The following is an 18618-nucleotide window of genomic DNA, read 5'->3' as shown; positions in this document are numbered from 1 at the left end:
AGATCTTAGCGTGAGGATAGCTTTAATTCAAAAGACTACTTACTTTGCAATTAGACAGACATACATGAAGAACGGCGTTGAGCTCTCCCAAAGTTTCACTGCCACTAAGTTGGTTATTACAGGTAGAGCCGCGTCTGGGCTCTCTGCACCTGCAGTGTAGATACACAAAGTCTCCCCGCCGCCGTCGCAGCAAGTGTTGGTATGTTCTGTACAACGGAGGGGGCGGAGCTTAATAGCGGCGGGGCCTACCGGCAGGCCAGTCCGAGGCTACTTCTGCCTAAACCTTGTTCCATCCCTGCATGTCAATATGTTTGCACTGACGTGATGTCGATTTTTCATGCACTGAAAATGGTATAAAATGTTTTTGGGGGCGTTTTTTTGCAGTGCATTTCCTACATATTTGCATAACTTCTGTTGTATTTGGGAGAAATCTGTATATTATCACAAAATTACAATGTTTATTTTTGTTGTAATGCAAATTGCACTAAATTAGGATGAAAACCAGCAAATGTAAGAAAGATCCACACAATGGGTCTGATTCATTAAGGAAAGTAAAGCAATAAAAAGAAGTAACTTTGCACTCTGGAAAAACCATGTTGCATTGGAGGGGGAGGTAAATTTAAAATTTGGGGACAGATATATAGTTGGGGTAGGGCATGTCATAGCTCGACTTTAAATTTCAGTGTAAAAGTAAAGCTATCAAGTATTTGTGGGCTAAATGAAAAAGCAGACGGTATTTAAGTTATATGCAAAATAATAAGCTAATTTGCACCCATTGCATTGTAACATAGTTTGTCCTAGAGAAAATGTTCTCCTTTTTTTGCCTTACTTTCCTTACTGAACCACACCCTGTATGTATACAATATGCTGTGCTTCCACTGAAAACTTTTGAACATAAAGTACTGCTCCTATTTTCTATTAAGTTAATAGGATAGTTAATGTTTGCAAGTAGGATAACAAAATTAGCAATCAAATAACATAATGTGCCCTGTTACTTAAGTTTTCTTACAGAACTCATTAAGCTATCAGACGTTTCCTACAGGCATTTAAATAGTCATGTGATAAATATGTTTTTTTCAATTTGTTTCTCTAATTCCAAAAATCTTTTTTCTTTCTCTCCCCGTTAACTGTGAAAGGTTTCACACATAATATGAAATTGTGGTTGCCAGTATAATATACACATGGTAGGTAATTATTTTACATTAATTAAGGTGTCCTGCAGTGATGCATATTCAAAAGTCAATGTCTGACTGTGTAAATGGCTTTTCCTATGGCACCACACTGCCCTGGCTGTTTTGTTGTGCTCCGTGGCAGATGGAGATGATATATATTATGTGTGTACCGGTCTTTAGACAAATGATCATATGTGACGCAAGGCTAATGCCCAATAACTGTAATGGAAATAACAAGTGCAGAAAAGAGGCGAAACAATACAATCACAGAGTGTGTGAAACCAAATACGAGGGCTCTGATTGATTATGTCTTTAGAAATAATGTACTTAACTTGTTCTCTAGAGCTGATGTGTGTAAGGAGTACAAGGAGGGGCAGGCTGGGCTGGGGGGCAGGGGGGCATTTGACCCAAGGGTCAATTCCATAGTGGGCTACCTTGGGCTGGGTCACTGGGCCACATGCATTTTTTTTCCTTTAATGCTACTACTAGGCTGCTGAGTTGAATCTTGCCCCCCGGGCTAACATTTGCCAGCACTCCCCTGAGTGCAAGGAAAGTGGCAAAGAGGGTTTAATAGAGGCAGCATGGTGGCTAAGTGGTTAGCACTTCTGCCTCACAGCGCTGAGGTCATGAGTTCAATTCCCGACCATGACCTTATCAGTGAGGAGTTTGTATGTTATCCCCGTGTTTGCGTGGGTTTCCTCCGGGTGCTCCGGTTTCCTCCCACACTCCAAAAACATACTGGTAGGTTAATTGTCTCCTATCAAAATTGACTCTAGTCTCTCTGTCTCTCTTTCTCTCTGTCTGTGTGTATGTTAGGGAATTTAGACTGTAAGCTCCAGTGGGACAGGGACTGATGTGAATGAGTTCTCTGTACAGCGCTGCAGAAACAGTGGCGCTATATAAATAAATTGTGATGATGATGAAAGACTCATGTTCGCAAGATTCCCCTCCATCCTTCACCATCTAGTGCATCTACAATGCTAAAAAATGCACAAATTCTCCTATTCGTCCACCAAGAACATACATGTATCCATGTACAGTGTATGACCACATTCAACGTTTTGGGTCTTCTCCCATAAACATGATTTGGGTGCCCTTTTACTGAAAATGCTGATGGTAGAAGTAGAAAAATTGTCACGTCCATGTCCTGCTTACTGTACATAAGATTACCCCTTTTATTATTGTCAACTTTTTATTTTTTGTTTCTTAGAATACTGCTCGTTTTATGTGTTTTTGCACCTATTCACATTGCCCTAGTAAATGTTGCCTTTAAACACGTTGCTGTTCTAAATATGCCAGTAAAGTCGCCGAATATCACTGATTTACTAGAATCGCAGGTTAATACATCTTCCTTCCCCCTGGCCTGTTTGTGTTACTGGTGCCTGTAAGTTAAGTTTCTTATTATTCTCTTAACAGCTTAAACTTTAGCAAAGTTTTTTATCCCCCCATAAAAAAGGTACAATATCTGAAATGAGTCCTCGTATAATGATGCAAAAAACTACGCACCTCAAACTGTTTTCCCAACGGCACAGTCTATGACCTACAGCAAATTGCATTCTCTCTTAATTAGACGCACAATTAATATTTTGTGCTTTAGTGTCCAGGCCATTAAAGGCTAATGCAACTGAATATACATTGGCTGTCCTTTATGCATACTTATTAGGAAAATAAATGTGTTGCTTTCCTCTAATTAAGCCACATGCATTTGAAAGGTAATATCAGTTTAGTGCACATTATAACTATACATGCAGTTATACTCTGTCTGTAATGAATGCAACACCTAAAGGCATAACAACTCTGACACTATGAAACATTGCACTTAATTGTTATTAGGACATTATTGTTCTCTAATCTCATGAGATAATCTTGCCACATCCTGGGATAGGTACTTTGTGGGCCAACGTTTGTTGTTGGACTATGTACTACCTTCATCTTTATATGCAGAAAAAGACCAGTGTGGGGGAGTTGTTTTTTTAATTTGTTGGAACTGTCTAATATCAGACTTGATGTTGATGCTGAGAGTTGTAGTTCAACAGCAACTAGTGAGCCACAAAACGGGGTTTATAAGGGCTGGAGTTTACTGATTAACCTGCATTCTGTCCCAACAAGACGAAGTGTATTACAGCTAACTATTTTATTCCTAATAATGGGTACATTTAGTATAGTCTGAAGACAGCAAAAAGCACAATCTGTTGAAGGCCTATCCCTTCACTGAGCAATAAGTGAACACCATACATGACAGAGATCACACAGTATATAATACATACTTTATAATAAAATATTACATTTGTCACACCCTTTCCAGTAAGATCATGCCACCCCTCAGCTACATCATGCATGATGCCACCCCCTGCCATATTACACATCATGATGTGAGCTTAATTCTGTAGACTATAAACCGGCAGACAGACTACATATATGTGGCAGATTTCACTTTGTATATTCCTTAACTGGATGTAGTGACAAATAATTTACAACTCTCCAGGACTATAACTGAAATCCAAGAGGTTGCAGTCTTCTTCTCCCTAGGAAGCACATCTACTGAAGTCACACAGTATGGAATACAGCCTTTCTGTTGGAAACACAGTGACTTAAATTGTTCTAGTGCGTAATGATACTTTACTGGCTCTGAGCAAGTACAATCCTAAATCTGCCACATTGTTATTCATTATTTTTCAGACACTTGATCAGAATTTTGAAACTGGTTACTGTCTACTCCACTACACATCCTGACTCTTTAAACCCCTGTCTGAGAGGACAGCACAGGCACTGTATTATGAGTCTTGTAATATAACAAACTGTTATTGTTATCAGCGTAGCAATACTTCTAGGTCTCTGAGTATTGGAATCACATGCTGAGTGCATCCATTTTCTGAGTAGTATACTTCTCCTTTATCCAGACTGGATCCAAAAAATTAAAATAGACTCTTCTATTTTGAAAGCTGCATGGCAACAGTTGTTTAGCATAGATTTTTCTATTTGTATGCTAATTTACTTACTTAATTTGCTTATACTCTTAATTTCCTTTTTAAATAGATATGTTAAGATATTTTCCATTAATAACTAGAACCTTGCGAAAATATGCTGGCAGCTTTTAAAAGGAACATGCAAACACTTTTGAAAATTTGCAAAACACTTCACAGATGGAATGAATGAAAACAATTGAATGTAGCTATTATTGAAGGGAAACACAAACGAAAACGACATACGTCCTATTCTGGTACACAGATTATGATAGACTTCCCAGGTTTACCCGCAAACCTAATTAGAAAAATGTTAGCTTATGATCAGAATTTATAACTTAATTTTGACCACTTTAAGTGAAATTTAGAATAAGGAAGTTTTAAGAGGAACTAAACCATAAAAAAAAATAATTGATCCATGATAGAAGATGGTGTTGGCATTACTTAATTAGCACCTATCATTATAAATGTAAAACACTGCAAACGGAGTATTATAATTATAGTTATTCCAAACTAATAAGAGGTTTACTCATACCAGCAAAAATAAATGAGCTATCATCCTTTTTGAGAATGCCAGCTTTTTGTACTTTTTGAAAATGATTCAGAAGTTGCACACACTGCCATATGTTTAGGAAAAGCTGTCCCTAAAAGGTGTTAAAATACCATAGACAAAAGCTGTTCTGTTTAAAGCATAGAAAAAAGACTCTTTACTTTAAATTCAGTATAAAAGACATTTTATGTATATAATCTTAATATGATGAAAATGTTTGAGCAATACAGTGATTAAGCCAGTTTATATATAAATGTGTCTAATTAATTCCTTGCTTAGGAAAAATGTTCTTAAATATAAAAAAAAACCCATACAGGAATGGTATAAAATCCTGATTTTACTGTAAACTGCGCATCTCCAATATTTTGTTCAGCCCGTTTCCCTGTTCCTTATTAAAGATATGCAGTGCACTTGCTAAAGTGACCTCACGACTGACATGTTCATTAATGGTGCAAGACAAAGGTGTGCATGCTCATTAGTTAATCAAGGGTGCAGGTTCAAATATGGACCATGTCATAAATAATATAAAGTCTTTAGTTTTAGTATGCAAAGACACTTGATGAACTAAGCCTTAGAATGAACAAGAGATTAATTTATTGGCTGTAGATAAAAAGATAAACAGGAGAAAAGTGGGAGAAAAGAGTGAATGAAACAGGACTGTATGTGATTGTAGTAGAGTGTGTAAGGTAGCTTTAATATTGTCAGTTTTATCATATGTCATGTAGAAATGACTATAACAGACTAACATACAGATCATTATTGTTTATGTATATAGCACCAATCATATTACGCAGCGCGGTGGAACTTCCATTGCAGTGCACCGGATCCCATGGAGATAATGGGGCCCGCTGCATGGCAGATATAGAGGGTTGTGGACCCCGGTTCCCTCTACCCTGCCTCCCTGTACTGGGGGCACACAGCTCGCTAGTTCTGCCACTGCTCTGTGCCACTGTGGTAGTTAAGGCTTTGGTAATAAAGACTGCATCAAACTGTCCATCTCCTGAGGATTTTTTGATAACCTCATTCCTCACCATCCTCTATGACAATTACATAATTAATGATGCATATTGCATATGAGTTGTCTTTTTGGATTTTTTATGTAAAAAATTATTTTCTTTTACAAATAAAAAAAGCCATAATATTTTCTCATCGGTTGAATTAGGTAGTTCCTTACACTATAGATAAAGATAGTCAGAATAAGCTATGGGCACGTCACAGGAAACATTGGCATTCACTAGAAACATTAGACATTACTCATAGCCGACCAGCTTGGGGATTTGGAATTCATCATGCACTCAAGCTGATGCTCAAATCAGGTTTATGGTCATTAGACAGCATGACAGTTGTTGAAATATGCAAATGTCCTCCACTGTCCAGAATTTGGCAGGATGTGCTCAGATTCACATTTGGTCAATGGAGTGTTCTAAATATTCACACCTAAGGAAAGCATTGTAATTCCTGTTTCCACTTTAAATCAGATATTTTCCATTGCTTGTCACCATAATACACCAAATGCCTTTTAGCACATTACTAACTTAGACATTTTAAATGTTCCATATGCCTTAATTATGCTGCTATAATGTCAGTAATCATGGGAGAGCACAGATGTCCAGCCACAGATTAAATGTGGGTATTGTACATACCTTCCCTATATAGGTGCAACAAGCCATAGCAGAACCATAATAAGCTGCCAGAGAATAAAATCAAATAAAAAAATAACCTGATCAATCTGCAACTGAAAAGTAAGATAAAACGCTATTATAATGATCTCCCAAGCAGCAAGTTAAATAGTGGACGCCCAATAACCTGCTGTGGGCTAGATTTGCAGCAATGCACACTTACCTGTATTGCTTGACTGTGTTTTGATTGAAGACTATGGAAATTGTAGTCAGTCATTGTACAGCAATGGTTCTCATACCAGTCTCCAGGCCTCATCCACTGTACATGTTCTTTGGCTCACCTCATAGAATAGTTGGATAGACCAGTGATATTAACACTCCTGCATGTGAAGGGATCCACAAGACATAGCTCAGTTGGTGAGAGCTTTGCTACCAAATGGACAATATTGATTCCTGCGCTTTAAAAAGTATTAGTCAATCAGACAAAGCTGGTTGAGGAACTGTGTAAATGTATTTTTTACTTTTCCTGTTTTCGACATATTTCATATATCACCATCTGTCATACACATATATTTTCATCATGTTAAGATTATTTATAACATATATTTTATACTGATTTAAAGTAAGACACAGCATTACTAATCTGTAAATTCAGTGTATATCTGGGGATGTCAACAACTTCCACCATATTATGTTCATGCTGTCAACTGTACAAGACCTCTGATTCACAGCATCAACCAAAGTTATATTCAGATATTCAGTTCATATTCATGTCATAGACTCATACCCTTTAATGTGCTTTTGATTCTAATTAAAAAAAATTACAGATATTAACGTTTATTAAATCTAACAAATTAAAGACTAATCCTTGTATAGTTTGTTTAAAAAAAAAAGCAAAAAAAACCCAATTTCCTACCTAACTTGTGTAAAATAATTAATGAATTACTTACTTGGCAGAAATCATTCTGCAATCATAGTATATGTTCCTTGCTGTGTTCGCTGACATCTCTGATTGGCTAGTGAAGGTAGGCTATTACATTTACAATGTACGTTAATATAACATTTTTTAAATAGTAAATAATGTATGTTAGAATGCTGATGTATCACACCACTAAGTCTATATTTGATAATAATTTCAGTGTCCCAGAGTTAGTTTACTAACCTCTCCACAAATGCACAGACAATAATATGTTCTATCTATCTATGAGAAGTATAAAATAATATTTTTATGGGGATTGAATACTTTAAAGTCAGTATAAATACAAAACTGTGTTGATTTACATGACCCATTGAATCCAGATTTTTTGCTGAATACTTACCATTGACTACATTAATGACTTGTTAAGGCTCCCTCCATGTAATGTCAGATTATTGTACTGACGGTGATCAGGTAATGGAGAACTTGACAGGGTCGGGTAGGGGGAATATTTCTACAAGTAATTATGAATAATGAGCTGTGGTTTGCTAGTCACCATGTGGCCTGATCAGTGATCCGACATTACCAGAGTGTGAAGAAGTCTTTACTCTAACAAAATTTATTCATCTCATGACCAGGAAGTGCACTATACCAAATACAATAATATAATGTATTAGGGAAACAAACAAATGTCCTATTTTGCACTGAACATATATGAACAGCCATAAGCCAATAAGGAGATGTCTGTTGCTCACTCTCCATTCATTAAAAATGTCCACCACTATCTCTGCAGAAAACAGGTGAGATGTTCTTGATGGTTGGATGCTGGGGTTGGGGGCAGGGGCAGGCTGAGCTGGGGGGCAAGTGGGCATCTGCCCCCTGGGCCGGTCCCATAGTGGGCTACTTTGGGCTCTGTCACTGGGCCACCTGCTTTTTTTTTCCTTTAAAATGTTCCTAATATGTTGCTGAGTCAAGTCTTGCCCCCGGGACTAAAATTTGCAATACCCTCCCCTGGTTGGGGGCATTTTTGCAGCGGTATCATAGTATTTATAAAACAAGGAAGGAATACAAGTAATAAAGGGAAATCATATGTGGGTCATGATGCATGCACCTTTAAGCAACATGTTCTTAAACTATATTTCCCAGGATGCTTTGATAGTATGTCTGTCCAAATGTATAAATATGATGAAGGCTAGTGCTTAAGCAATACCATTGTAGATAAGATTTGGGATTTCTGAATATTGGTTGTATACATATAATGCTTCATCATGCTTATGAGACTTGCTAGAGCTTCTTAGGACGCATGAATTGCTTAATTATATAGCAGCGGTACCGTCTTAATTATTTATACAAATTGTGGGCTTTGCACAACTTGTGCCACTGTCGTAGAAATCACAGTGGTACATATTATGCCTGCAGTTACACACATTAAGCAAGAGCATTAGTTTCATGTTCCTTATGTCTTTTATTCATTATTAATGTTCCGTAATTGAACTCGCTGTGTCAATTGTAACCTAAATGTCAAATCCATGAAAGCAGTTTGCAAACCAAGAGTGGCAGAGTGGTGTTTAATGCTACACCAGAGGTACAGCAGCTTGTCAAGGACTAGTGCTTATGTATGGTGCCAAACCTGTAGGTTTTCTGTGGAACCTACCAATTAATAGAGAATTCTATCTCAGGAAGAACTACTATGCTCTGAGATATATCTTATTAGACTAAGGAGCCACAAAGGACACACTGAAGCTGGGGATGTAGTGTGAGTGGACATAAGAAAGGGGTGGGTAGCAAAACATTTCTGGTCATAAGAAGGGGAATAGCCAGGGGTGAGTTGTCGAAAGAAAATTGGGACATTTGTACAGCAGTCGTTGTTCTCTATGGTGAAAGCTTGTACTTCACCAGTCTGTCCTAACAGGGCAATCAGTACTGTCAGCATCACTCTGAGAGCTCTTGTCTTTTTTTTTTTATTGAATGTGTCAATTGGAGAATTGCAAATCTCAAGTCAGGGCTCTAGATCAAACAGTTGACTTAATAATACTAAGGTAAATATATGCAAATATATGGGTTTGTTCTTCAAGACATCTGCTTTTCATACACCTGCTCTAGACATTCAGAGACCTCCAGCGTCTTGGAATCACGCTTATAGCTGCATTTAAAAAGATATCTTCATAACAAGTTCTGAAAATGTACCTTACAACAGAAGCACCTGATTACTGAGCACTTCCACCAAATGTGGAGTGGTGTGTGCCTCATCTCACATGTCCAACATAGTGGTGATCAGAAACAGTGCGTATATAGCAGAACGGAAGAACACAGATACCAGTGAGTTAGTCATTTGTAATGGACTTGTAAAGGTTTTACAGTTTGTGACCAAAGATAGATTCAATTGGTCATGTGTGAGGCGAGCTATTGCTTGGTAACTAATCATTCGTTAGCGTTTTAGTCTGTAAAGTGGTTTCTGCGGTTCGGTGAAGCTATGTAATACTTTCCAGAGCAACACATGCAGTATATGTCACCCATTCCTATTCAATCTCTACCCATCAATTTCTTTAACTATGAAGCTGTCATTCTGCCATTTGGCTAATATAAGTTATTTCATTATACCAAAGTGTGTCAGGCGCTTGAAGTCTCACTGTTAATTTTAGCAAATGGTAAGTTGGTAAACCTTTCTTGCCAAGCCAGACAGTTCTAGGCAACAGGTGTAACCTAGGCACCAGAGTTCTATCTCAGGAGGAAATGTCGCACTTAGCACCTGAAGGCAGATATTGCACATCAGGCTTAGGGAGGGCTGAGTGCTTTGGGTACATTGATGTTATGCTTTCCACCTTAAAGCCTAATAAATTTAACATATTTAGTGGTAGCTTTGCATAAAAGGAAATGTCCATTAAGCATATATTCCACAAGCTAGAAAAGATGTCATGACTGTATATTGGATTTACAGAACCTCACTGAGCATCTGTGGTACCTCTTCAATTGGGTCTTTCCTTCCCCCAACACAGTCCCCTACACTTTTTCCAGGCAGAAATGCCTGGAGACTATAAATAAAGTGGTAACCTCAGTTATTTTAGTACACATAAACACATAAAGGAAAGGAGCCCACTATAGTACAGAGCATGGGGTGGAAAGTGCTCTGGGAACAAAATATCCCAGAGTGGACAATCCCTTTTTTTGTGCCATAAATAACATGGACATTGCTTAATTCCTTCTCTGTGCACTTTGTTAGATACAGACTGGTGCTTGGATATCTAACACACTGAGGCCCAGATATAAATTATTCATGCTCTGGTAATTGGCTATATGTGACATATTTAAATGCCTGCCATTGTTGCGTCTACTGTTGGCACTATTGGCACTCCAACATTGCTGTCCAACACTGCTGTCCACACCTTTATATTTCTGTAAAGTTAGATTTGAGATACATAATATTGATCTGTTTCCTGTGTTCTATTGGAACTGGTCGTCTTCTTTAAGGGTTTAGATGGCTGCATTGAAGGCAGCCATTTGTGGACTGGTTCAGTATTCATGAGAAGGCAGCCTTTTAATTCACTAGGAATCAGAGAAGTGACGTTGGTTGTCTCTAGAAGATTGAATGGCTGTATTCTCATAAATATTGGGTCAGTCTGGAAATGGCCTCATCTAATCCATGTAGGCAATGGGGACACGTAAATAAAGGGCTGTCATGAAAATATAGTGTTGTTACTTGCATAATTTGATTACTGTACATTTAACATTTTGTGAAAATGTCCCTCCGTTCAGTAGGTTGTTACAGTACTCTCTATTATTCACATGTTACTTTTGTGATCTTTCTATAGAAGTGTTTAATTGGTGAATATTTGCTGTTTCAATAACCACCTTATATTTGTAGGTAATCCATTAAACTATGCGCTAATTGTGTATAATGTGATTCATATAGCAGCAACGAGAGTCTACTCATCCAGCAGGGCACAAATGCTCTATATTCAAAACCTATTGTAATTTATATTGGTGTAAATTGGTGTAAAATTTGGAATAGTGTAAAACACACCAAACTTTAATGTAATATAATGTAAAAAATGCACAAGGTAATTTGTGATTTGCCACATTGGCTTATGCAAAATCCTGTTATGCAGAATATTTTGAAAACCAAAAGGGACCAAACATTTGCAGTAATACGTAATACAGAAAAAGTATTGTACAGCTTTTTAACAACACAAATCATTATATATGAGTAATGTATGTGCTGTAAAATGCAGGAGAAAGAAAAGGTAAAATACCATTAGGGAAATTGCCCCATTAAAATGCATTAGGCATTAAGTCACCGTGAAGAAAAGTGTAAAAGAAATGACAAGAAAGTACATTAGGGAAGTTTAAAATTGGGGGTTGACTGTAATATTGTATAAAAAACTGTTCATTCAAATACAAATTTTCATAAATACGAACAATTGTTTTCCTTTTCTTTTGTAGCACTTACAAATGTGAAACTATGGGCAATCGATCGGCAATGTTTTCAAACGATAATGATGCGGACGGGGCTAATCAAGCAAACCGAATATATGGAGTTTTTAAAAAGGTATGTGGTACTTTTTCTATACCAAGTGTATTGTATCAAATCACAGCTGCACATGACAAATCAGATTTATACATATTATCAACACCAACTTGCTAACATTGTTATTTTGGCTAATATTCAGAAAAAATAATACAAGTAAAAATAAGAGGGGACACAGAGAACCCCATTGATATGTGAGAAACGTGTACAGATAAGCTGGCCATATACATTGGGTTCTACTGGCAATTTGCTGCATATCAATCAGATTTAACCATAGAAATGGATCTGACAGGGCACCACTATTGCCATCAGACAATCACTGCACATACTCATGGAGCCAAGATGGCCTAATTAGACGTCAAAGTTGCAGTGTAGATCTTATGGCAAGATGGTTGTATGAATACGCTTACTGTGGCTTATTTAATAATATGAGATAAAGTAATAATGTCCTCTAACCAGTCAGATATCTGCTTATAACAGTCTAGTACAGAGAGACTACTGTAAAGTAACATCCAACTGTTGCGTTGTGGTTGCAACATGTATTCTACCTGCACTATTGTTTTAAATAAAGCAGTTACGGGCAATCCAATATACATGTAGGACCCTCCAAACTGCAAAGGGCTGCATGTTATCATCAATTTCAAAAATGAAAACCAGCCTCAAAATAAACTCGGCACCACCACATAACTCATCCAAAAAATCTCCCACATCCTTGTTTCAATATTTTGCCCCATGCCACTTAGACTTGCCATCTTCTGCAGCATACTCCACATGCTCGCAGACCTCCACTTGTCATAAAATGCCCCTAAGTGCCTTCAGACCCTCAGAAACAGTTAGATACCAAATGTAATCTGAAACTTCCCCACACGTCCCTCAGACCTCCCCACAAGCCTCTCACACCTTCCCCACAAGCCTCTCACACCTTCCCCATATGCCTCTCACACCTTCCCCATATGCCTCTTACACCTTCCCCACATGCCTCTCACACCTTCCCCACATGCCTCTCACACCTTCCCCACAAGCCCACTTTCCCCACATTTCACTCATACCTTCCCCACATGCTCCTCAGACCACCCCACATGCTCCTCAGACCACCCCACATGCCCCTCACACCTTCCCCACATGCTCCTCAAACCTTCCCTGCATGCACCTCAGACCGTCCCCACATGCCCCACACACCTTCCCCTCATGCCCCTCTCACCTTCCCCACATGCCCCTCACACCTTCCCCACATTTCACTCACAACTTCCCCACATGCTCCTGAGACCGTCCCTACATACCCCTCACACCTTTCACACATGCCCCTCACAGCTTGCCCACATTTCACTCACACCTTTCCCACATGCTCCTCAAACCTTCCCCGCATGCCCCTCAGACTGTTCTCACATGCCCCTCACACCTTCCCCACAAGCCTCTCACACCTTCCCCACAAGCCTCTCACACCTCCCCCACAAGCCTCTCACACCTTCCCCACATGCCTCTCACACCTTCCCCACATGCCACTTCTTTCCTCCTCCTCTGATTGGTTGTGCTGTGTAACATCCCTGCAATGTGCAGAGGAGGTCACTTGTCAGAGAAGAAGGCTGCTCCCATTTAATCTTATTATTTGCTGTATACCAAATAGAGCTAGTGGCAGTAGGGGAAGTCTCACCGGGTTACTTGCGGCCTGTGGGCCATCTGTTGCCCAGCACTGGAATAAAGTGTAACTTTGATAAACCACCAAAAACTGGTTGTGGTTATTGGAGTATACTGTAACAATTTTGTGGACGGAAACAATTAGAAAGCTCTCATATGAGTTGTAACAATGTAATCATTCTGAAAACTTAAAGGTTTCACTTTATGAGCAACTCAACTTGCACATAATAGAATACTAGTGAACTCCTGAGGCAAGAGCTATGGTGGTCTAATTAAAAACAGTTATAAGATGAAACATATTTTTCTATAATCTGGGTCCAGGACCAATAATTTGCACTAAATTGGTGTGTTGACTGAGTTGTAGAATATGTTCTGGCCACACATTAATATTCAGATACTAACTTTCACAAATGTAATATTTGCATGTTCTGCTTTCACATTTTATAAACTTTCTAAACTGCTGACCCAGAATTCTGCAATGGATTAAGGATATAAATGTGAAAAGGGATTTTCTCTTCAGAGATTTTTATTTGTTTTCAAAGGAGATATTTACATATTAAGCTCTTTAACCTTTGACCACAATAGAGCTTCTCTAGGCAACTGTCAGGCTTAATATGGACAAGTCTTTAATACTGTGAGCTATATATTATCTAAATACAGATTTGCACCTATTTATAGAGCACATAAAATAATCTAATAATCTATTATTATTGACATTCACAGCAATACAGTATATATGCAACAATTTCACCATAGTCTAATGTTTCTGTTGTCCGCATTTTCATATTTTTAATCAATTCCCATTTTTATTGATAATGTGTAACAAAGTTTAGACATCAATGAAACATACAGAAATAAAGTACATAAAGTATGGTAAAATAAAATATTAATAATAATAATAATAATAATAAAAAAATAATAATCATCATATACAAGAAGAACTACTATGGTCTGAGATATATCTTATTAGACTAAGGAGCCACAAAGGACCCACTAGAGCTGGGGGATGTAGTGTGAGTGGTCATAAGGAAGAGGTGGGGAGCAAAACATTTCTGTTCATCCATTACATAAGAAGGGGAATAGCCAGGGGTGAGTTTTGGAAAGGAAATTGAGACATTTGTACAGCAGTTGTTGTTCTCTATGGTAAAAGGTACTTTACCAGCCTGTCCTAACAGGGCAATCAGTACTGTCAGCATCAGTCTGAGAGCTCTTGTCATTTTATAATTGAACCCCTGTGAATTGGAGAATTGCAAATCTCAAGTCAGGGCTCTAGATCAAACAATTGACTTAATAATACTAAGGTAACTATATGTAAATTTATGGGTTTGTTCTTCAAGGCATCTGCTTTTTAAACACCTGCTCTAGACATTCAGAGACCTCCAGCGTCTTGGAATCACGCTAATAGCTGCATTTAAGAAGATATCTTCATAACAGGTTCTGAAAAATCATTATAGGGAAGTATGTAGATCAGAGAATCAAAACTAACATATATTATGCCTAATAATTTCATGTACCTTAAACCAGAACCTGATTACTGAGCACTTCCACCAAATGTGGAGTGGTGTGTGCCTCTTTCCACTTGCCCAGCGCAGTGGTGATTGGAAACAGTGCGTATATAGCAGAACAGAAGAACACAGATACCAGTGAGTTAGTCATTTGCAAAGAGCCTGTAAAGGTTTTACATTTTGTGACCAAGATAGGTATCATGGTCTTTTGTTATGTGTGAGGCGAGCTATTGCTTGGTTACTAATCATTTGTTAGCATTTTAGTCCAAGGGGTATATTTACTAAACTGCGGGTTTGAAAAAGTGGAGAAGTTGCCTATAGCAACCAATTAGATTCTAGCTGTCATGTTGTAGAATGCACTAAATAAATGAAAGCTAGAATCTGATTTGTTGTTATAGGCAACATCTCCACTTTTCCAAACCCGCAGTTTAGTAGATCTAGCCCCAAGTCTGTAAAGTGGTTTCTATGGTTGGGTGAAGCTATGCATTAAATTCTAGGGCAATAGATTCAGTATATGTCCACCCATTCCTACGCAATCTCTACCCATCAATTTATTTAACTATGAAACTGTCAGTCTGCCATTTGGCTAATATAGCTTATTTTATAATACCAAAGTATGTCAGATGTCTCACTTTTAATTAGAGTAAAGTTAGCAAATAGTAAGTTATCCTTTCTTGGTAACCCAGACAGTTATAGCCATAACTACAGGTGTAACCTAGGCCAGTATGCTGAGAGTTTGGAAGGTAGAGCAACCTAGGTAAGATGTTAATTTCAAGATAATTTTATTCTTCCTATATATTTGAGGTACCATCTATTTCTGTAGATTCTTACACAAAGTGTGTATCAATGGGTGGAGTTTTAAGATTACTATTTTTTTTACCAACTATTTGTTGGTAAAAAAATCCCCAAATTTCTCATGTGTTCTGATTCCTATTTAAAGCTAAAGTTAACTCTAGTTTTAGCATTCAGTGCTTCTGTAGTACACTATGGTGTAGCTGGTTAGGTCATTGCTCTCACCAGTAGGTGTAGATTGTAGTCCCTTCATCCTCTGGGGCATATTTATTAAAGAGGGCATATCTTCAATCGTTATCGCAAAGATAAGGATTGGAAGATCATCAAGAAAGACTGCTGTTCCTGCGAAGACCCCTCCTCTACCTTTTCTATGGTTACTATCGCAAAGTAACCTCCTTTGAGATAGTGACTGGAGGGGTGAGCAGTAAGATACGGTGAGGGATCCGAAGATCCCTCTACCGCAATGCTCTCCCCATAGAGCAGACCTGAAATATTACACATACGGTAATGTACACCAGCCTGAGCTGTCTGTGCCTGAGCTGGCGTACATTACCGTATGTGTAAATGGCTTTTTATTACTCCTTACATAACGGTAAATAGCAGTTCCCAATGACATCTAATGGAACTGCACTGTATTTCGAAAATAAATGCACTGTTTTCAGGGGAATTTAATGTAAAAAAGCTATAATCAATAGGCCCCATGGTGTCTAAATGTTCCCTCACTTTTCTCTTAAGTCTTGTATTCGATGTTCTTCTGGACTATTGGGGAGTTTGCAAGTTAAATATTATGCAGATACAAAAGGTAAAGAAGGGAGATACTATACTAATTGATGTCTACATGTTAACTCTATTGCCTAACATTTGTCTAACACGTGTGCGCTGTTTCCTTTGTTTTAATGCCCTGGCACGCATCCTGCCACACTTGTGGCTGTCACATAATGGTTCCGAGCACAGATGTCAAGTGTGCTTTTATTGTAGAAATGTAAAAGAAGTTTCTGTTCTTTGTCAATTTTTATAAAGTTTCAGGATTAAGACCTTTTTTATGCTGTCATACTATCATACTAGCTTTTGTATGGAATTAACTAATCTTTTAACTTGGCCTCTCAGAGCTTCTTTCCAGCCCCCATTTTGATCATACTCCCCCCTTATCGTGCACCTATTTGCATTCCAGGAAGAGCCAGGGGCAACATCAGATGACTTGTTCTCTAGAGAGAATGGTGTCCTGTCTCTTATTCTTTCTAGTTTCCAAATACAGAACATTTTTAGTCTAAGTCAGAGTGTAACTGCGGTAAAAAAGAATCATGGTATAACCAGGATGAGCAGCAGTGAAGATGGGTCTCCACAAGAAGTTATTGGTCGCTCTTCTGCAACAACAATAAAATAATGATAGATTGTGGAGCTACTTAATTTTTTCGTACATTCATTGCTGCAATAACCATTATGATGATAAATGGTAATAAACTCAAAATGCTGAAAGGACATACCATCGAGCAAAATGATGATCATGATCTGTTATTGTTATTTTACATATTGAAATGTGACATAAATTAAAGCTGGTACGTTTCACATGCTGTGCATAAGTTCTGTGATGGTTCCTTATTAAAGTTGATGTGTTAAATGTTTTACTAGCTGGTGATGTGGGATTTGAGACATATATTACATACTTGCCAACTCTCCCGGAAAGTCCGGGAGACTCCCAAAATTCGGGTCAGTCTCCCGGGCTTCCCCGAGTTCTGGCATTTCTCCCGCATCCTGGAATTCACAGAGAATCGTGGTTAATAACGCTATTTTGGATGGCGGGAGGGGGCGGGGCAAGACCAATTGCGTCATTTTGGCCCCGCCCCCGCTATGGAAATTACGGTTTTGCAGGAGGGGGACAAAATGGCGCGATTGGCCTTGCCCCGCCCCCTCCCGCCCTCCAGTCACGGCACCTCTCTCGGAAACTAGATTCCAGGAGCAGGCAAGTATGATATATTACAATTCAAATGTCATCTTCAAATCGTCAGAAGGGGGAGGGGCTTCCTATAATACTTTCCCACAATTCTTTTTATCACTCACTTAGCAATGTCCTCTATAACTGTCAGACTGCAGGAGCGATGTTTCCCAGAACCCCTCTCTCTGCAGGAAAGCATGTACCAAGAAAGATTCAGGGTTTGACTACAAAAATTGAATAAGAATGGATTGTGTCTGACATCCTGTCACATCCTAACCTCAGCATAAAGGAATGTTTGAAAAGCTATCACAGATTTTTAGTTTACTATCATTTCTTTTTATTTTTATTATTTTCAATTTTACCATAATGACAGTTCATCATCAGATAATTAGCTGAATGAATTCTTATCTGCATTTGCTATCACTTATTTTCTAACATTAAAAGCAAATCCTCTTGTACCATGCTACACATGTGGAATGAAGTTATACTTTATGAAAAATTATCTGTGCTGAATGTTTTTGTTAAACGTTCCCCAAATGTCTTCAAATAAAAACCCTTGCTTGTGAAAAATATACATTTGCTGGATAATTTAAACTGTCATGCTGGATAAAATAATTTTCTGCTTCTACATCCACTGCTCTCAGGGTTTATAACTGTCGGTTTCACATTACTTTTCCACAAATAACAGTTTCCTCCTGAATATAAGACAGACTCGTTGATATTATGGGGGCTTGTTACCTGATAAAATGCATTTTGAAATATTGAATTAAAGAAAAAAATAATTGTATCATCACACACCATTACAGCAATACGCAGCAAAATAATTGTTGTCTATAAATATCACAATATTTTGGCTGATTTAAACCTCCCATAAATTAGACTTTTAATCGGGACAAAATAGACCCCAATTCCGATCCGCCCAATCACTGGTCTGTCAAGGAATGCACATTTTTTTGGCCAAAGCCCCGTCTACTTTGTGGTCCGTGACACGGGTGTGACCCTACACAA

The 18618-nt window shown here is 38.2% G+C and overlaps 1 protein-coding gene across 4 annotated transcripts in view; it reads left to right on the top strand.

Moving 5' to 3' along the window:
* The window catches only part of PRKG1 (protein kinase cGMP-dependent 1), a 796378-nt gene that overhangs the window by 576438 nt on the left and 201322 nt on the right, over positions 1–18618 (top strand). For all 4 annotated transcript variants that reach the window (XM_075216377.1, XM_075216376.1, XM_075216374.1 and 1 more), the window contains exon 4: positions 11661–11766. In XM_075216377.1, the coding sequence (XP_075072478.1) occupies positions 11661–11766 (106 nt within the window). The remainder of the gene's footprint in view (positions 1–11660; positions 11767–18618) is intronic.

The sequence above is a fragment of the Mixophyes fleayi genome, chromosome 6 (genome assembly GCF_038048845.1).
Source record: "Mixophyes fleayi isolate aMixFle1 chromosome 6, aMixFle1.hap1, whole genome shotgun sequence".
NCBI lineage: Eukaryota > Metazoa > Chordata > Amphibia > Anura > Limnodynastidae > Mixophyes > Mixophyes fleayi.
Note: the sequence above shows the minus strand (reverse complement) of the source record. Positions and strands in the feature narration are given on the sequence as shown.